The 5,365-nt window shown below is 29.7% G+C and overlaps 1 protein-coding gene across 1 annotated transcript; it reads right to left on the bottom strand.

Moving 5' to 3' along the window:
• Nucleotides 1–1,382: 1,382 nt before the first annotated feature.
• On the bottom strand, nucleotides 1,383–5,105 carry LOC18109394 (GDSL esterase/lipase At1g28590). The gene is made up of 5 exons (XM_024593213.2): nucleotides 4,756–5,105; nucleotides 4,445–4,663; nucleotides 2,270–2,418; nucleotides 1,764–2,040; nucleotides 1,383–1,665 (listed from the first exon to the last, which is right to left on the bottom strand). The coding sequence occupies exons 1-5, from the start codon at nucleotides 5,009–5,011 to the stop codon at nucleotides 1,424–1,426; spliced, it is 1,143 nt and encodes a 380-aa protein (XP_024448981.2). The 5' UTR covers nucleotides 5,012–5,105; the 3' UTR covers nucleotides 1,383–1,423.
• Between the last annotated feature and the right edge of the window lie 260 nt (nucleotides 5,106–5,365).

The following is a 5,365-nucleotide window of genomic DNA, read 5'->3' as shown; positions in this document are numbered from 1 at the left end:
AATTAAACAATGCAGCTTACCTTAGGTAGGGTGTATTTGGGGTGCTCATACCTTCCCTTTACGCAACCAGTCCCCATACTCGATCTCTGAAACCAATTAGGATTCGTAGTAATCAAAATACTAGGTGACAACTTCCTTTTCCGCTTTCCACTGATAAAAGACAAGAATTCCTTGTCTCCCCATATTTCATGTATTTTCTAGATAGATACACATGATGAAACGGAATTTCACCGCGACGCTGCACACGTGCGACAAATTCAATTAAACTTTCAACAAAATTCGATTCGGTCCTTAAACATTCAATTTTGAATTTCTCTTCCTTGTATTGAATTTTCTTTGTCAACAGAGCTTTTATCAGTCGAAAATATATTATTAACTTTCAATGTTTGTATTTTTTAACCTTTTCAACCAATTTTTAATAATTTTTTGGGAGCTCTGGTATCCTCTTTTCACTGATATTTTGTTTCTTCTGACAATTTTTAATTGCTCATCAAACTTCAATATTTATACAAATAAGCCCATGATTTGACCAAATTAACCCTTACAAATTGTAATTCGACCCCTAAACTTTAATTTCTTCCAATTAAAGCTCAAATTGACTTAAAAAAATCAATTTTCTTGCAATTAAACCCTTCATAAATTCAATTAAACTTTCAACAAAATCTGATTGGGTCCGTAAACATCCAATTTTGAATTTCTCTTTCTTATATTGAATTTTCTTTGCCAACAAGACTTTCATCAGTCAAAAATATATTATCAACTTTCAATCTTTGTATTTTTGAACATCCTCAACCAATCTTTAACTATTTTTTAGGCCCTCTGGTATCCTTCTCACTTATATATTTTTTTGTTTTCCTAACATTTTTTTTATTTTTTCTCTTTTTTTTGGTATTTTCTCTTTTGCTCTCTCTTTTGTGTGGGGATCCAAGTAACAACATCATAGATAATTAAACAAATTTTATTTTTATAACCCTTCTATGTTGTGTCATTGGAAATTATTAGTGAGATTGACAGGTTTGTTGAAAACCCCCATTCGGCTACATTGCATTAAAATCTCAAAAGATCTAATATTTAGATTTGACATAATATAAATGGAGAAGAGCTTCCGAGCAATAATTTTTTCTTTCTTGTCAATTTTGGGTTTTAAACGTCCAAACAAAGCAAATATGAAGAATTAATCCCCTTTTAATTCCAAATCCACATCAAAAACTTGACTTGAGATCAAAACACCAATAAGACTAGAAAATAATAGGCAAATAATGATCTATAATAAATGAACCTAGATTAGAAACATAGAAGGGTAACCTTGCTTGGAATGGGAAGTTTTTATTTTACATTTATCTCCTTAAATATAACCACTAACAAGAAAACAAATAAGATCATGAATGAAAAAGATCATACTTTATTAATTGTTGATATTAATTTACATTTCATTGTGATTTAAATTACAGAAAGCTTTGAAAGATGGATAGGAATTTGAGCCCTCTATTATAGATTCAAAAATTAATTTATAAGTTGCTTCCGTATAGTGTATACCATCCCAGTTCACAAATGAGGTAGGATCATCACAAACACTCACAAGTGGGTTGCCACATTTAACTAATGAATTGTAGTTGTACATTCCTCCCCAGCCACAACATGATTTGAGAACGCCTCCCGTAAATCCTAAAATTAAAAAAATATATATAATCAAGACATTATAACATAACTATATGGTCCTAAATATAGCAATTAACATATAGAAAACAAAAAATTGAACATACCGAATCGATTTGGTGAGTGATAAAAAGGCATTGCTGCATTATAATAATCTGCATAAATGATTTTGGCATGAGGATGAAGCTTTTGGATACGCTTTAGTTCTTTAATTAGTTGTTCATTGTGTTCTTGAGCGAATTTGTTGAGCCAGTTGAGACATCCAGTAAGATGATCATAGTCTTTTTTATCTGAACCCTCGAATAATGTTAGATAAGATGGGGAGCAACCGATCGGGAGATTTCCAGGAACCAATATTGTTATTGCCCCTAGTTGAATTAGCTCCTGCATTGCATGGGTTAGAAATCACATGTTCAATGAAAAGATAAAGACTCTTGTACTATGTAGGTGTGCAATTTGATATCATCTTAACTATATTTATTTCTCTAATTAACGAATATAAATGATGCATCAAAGAATATAATAAAATTCTTTTGTAAAGTAATTTAAAAAAAATAACAATATCATATATGACGACTAGGCTATATAATTTACTATTAAACGAAGTTCTTACCTTGATGGCTAGACCTATGGTGTTAATAACATAAGGTACAAGATCTTGAATAGTCTCAAAGTTAATTCCTTCGAAGAATGGATGGTTGTAATCATTTCCTCCGATCTCTCCTAAAAGAATGAGGGACTCGCCAAGTAGCTTCTTGCAGTCTACAAATCATACAAAGTTTTTGTTTTTTCAATTTAGACTTTGGTTATCACAAAAATGCTTATTTTTAACAATATTGTAAATTAAATTACATATATAGTTCAATTATTAAAATATTGTGAATGAATCATCTAGTACAATTGAATGAAATTAAATTCAATTATAAAATTAATTAGTATTAAAGAAATGCCGCCAATATATTTTAAATGAAATTTTAACTGAGAAATTCAAACTGTAACTAGTGATATAACTAGTGATATACTATAAGTTAAGCTTGACTCATTAATTAATACGCCAAAAATTAAACCTACATTGATGGTTGGCATTGCTTATCTAGACATAAAAAAAAGTTAAGGCAGCATAAGTGTTTCCAAATAAGTACAAAAAAAAAAACTGAGACTCAAGTTATTCATTCAACTAGGTTTCATATGGATCATTTCAATAATATATATATAAAAAAAACAACTCTAATTTAATAATATGAAAATTCATTCAAACCTGAGCAAATTTTATAAGCATGTGCTAATTTTTTAAATTCAAAATCCGTGAAATTTTATACTCGAATTCAATAAAGAAACTCAACTCCCAACTAATTTAACATTAAAAAATAAAATCAGAAATAAAATTCTAGACTCGGGTCATTAAGTCAACTAGTTTAATAAGCTCAATTATTTTAATGTTATGAAAAAAAAAGGCAACTATAATTTATTAATATGAAAAACTAAGCAAATTTGACCAAATCTTCTATATATATAGTTTAATTTTTTAAATTCACAATACGTGAAATTGTATATTAGATTCAATAAAGAAGCATAATTTCTAATAAATTTAATGTTGAAAGATGAAATTGAAATATATATTCAAAAAATTTACAAAAAAAAAACAATCAAAAGAATAAAGATAAAACTTAATAAAAAGAAGAAGGATGCAGGATGAAATTGCAACAAAAAAACCAATTTGAAAAATCACTTAAAAAAAAAAAAAAAAGAATAGGAATTAAATCTGAGATGTAAAAAAATTAGAGAATGAAATTGAAAATAATTTCCTATTTGAAATAATAAATTGAAATAAAAATTTTTTAATTAAAATAAGAGGGACAAAATCTCAAGAACAAAATAAATTGAAGACTTGTTGTGATATTTTCAGGGCATTGCGTTAATTGAGGTGGAGAGAGGAGCAAAAGGAAAAAAAAAAAAAAAAGATTTCAATTGGCGCCAAACTACCCATACAGATAGCGACTGCCAAGACAAATAAGAAAACAATCTAAAAAGTTTTTTTTTTTTTTATCATCATCACCATCATCATCATCATCTATCAATTTTCTCCTCACATTACATTTACATGAAAATTATGAAAACACTAAGATGAAAGTACCAATAAGACAAAAAAATCGAAGAGTTATACAGTAATTATGCTTAAAAAAGTAAAAGTCCAACGAGCTCTTAGACTAAGTAAACAAACCTTTTTTTTTTAAGAACATTTAAGTAATTTCAATGTGCTAAAAAGTAAGAAACGACCAAGCCACACCCAATTAAAACAATACTATATGGAAAAGACTTAATTACCTCTTGTCACTCCACTATTTTAATAAATAGTGATTTCTCTTTGGTCCTACATGATGTAGTTTCTCTTAATTAATTAATAAGTCATAAGAATTTAATGATTTTTTATTGGAGGTTTCTCTCGATGAAGGCAGGTATAAAGAATTGAAAACTGTTCTATTATAAATTTATAATAAAGGTGAACATAGAGGTTAAGTTGGACCCCCAAAAATGAAAATATTAATGGATATGATAATAAGGATTCAGATCAAAAGAATAGAAAACATCAGGGACTAAAGTGATAAAACATTTTCATTGTGATGAAATCGAGATATCTAGTTTGACAATACTGAGCATCTGAAGGGTAGCTTTTACCCATTAGTTAAATCTCCTCTAATTACTCATTGAATGGGTTTAATGTCATAAGAGTAACGAATAAAACTGGTAGTATAATATATCTACCTGTAATTTGAAATGGCAGGCCTACCTGAAGGCGTGGAGCAGAGAGACGGCAATAATTCTTTGAACAAACCCAGCTGAACAACCAAAGAAATATTGGTCACAAGCTTCGCGAGTCCCTTTTCTTGAAGAAAGGCAGCATCAAGCGCCGTAGCACCCGCCACGGCAAAATTGACACCGGCCTCTTTGAAACTTTCCATGCTTCCTCCAAAATATGGTGGCACAAATGGAAGACCAAGATATTCAGCTACGTGAAGAAACACAACAACTACAAAAGTCAATTGTTTTTTTTTAAAAAATAAAAAGTATACATCCATGTAATTAGCTCTGTGTGTGTACCAATGAAATCTATGACGAGACGACCATCGGAGCAACGTCCGGTAGGGTGGTGAAAAAAGGTTTCTCCATAAGGAAGAAAGGAATAGTGGGGAAGATTATCCGGCGGTGACAAGTTCCTTGAGTTTCCAGTATCGGCAAGTGAATCGCCAAAGCTAAAGATTGATGTGTAGCATCCAGTTGTACATGAGACGGTGGATAAGATAAGAACGTTGAACAAAAACATATTCCATAGGAAGTGAGAAGAATATGGAGCCATAGAGAACTGAATCAATATGTTTGAGAAAGAAAGCTTCACAAGATGTTTATTTTTATCGTTTGGTGACACTGTCTCATTTTCTTGAGGAAGGATTAGGACATCAATAAATTAGGTGAGAATTTGATTGATTAAAGTACTAACATCATTTTTCACGCGACAAAGACCGACTTCTCGCTGTTCCCTATCCATTATGACGTAGCTCTCTATTTTTTTTTAATTTTTTGGCATAATTATTTATGTTATAATATTTATTTAATTGATAAGCTTTACACGTATTTGTTTGGATTTGTTTAGTATAAGGATTACTTAAACATATTTTTAATAAAAAAATCATAATAATTTTAATTCTAAAAT

Source organism: Populus trichocarpa, chromosome 4 (genome assembly GCF_000002775.5).
Source record: "Populus trichocarpa isolate Nisqually-1 chromosome 4, P.trichocarpa_v4.1, whole genome shotgun sequence".
Taxonomy (NCBI): domain Eukaryota; kingdom Viridiplantae; phylum Streptophyta; class Magnoliopsida; order Malpighiales; family Salicaceae; genus Populus; species Populus trichocarpa.
This window is presented reverse-complemented; position numbering and strand designations above follow the sequence as displayed.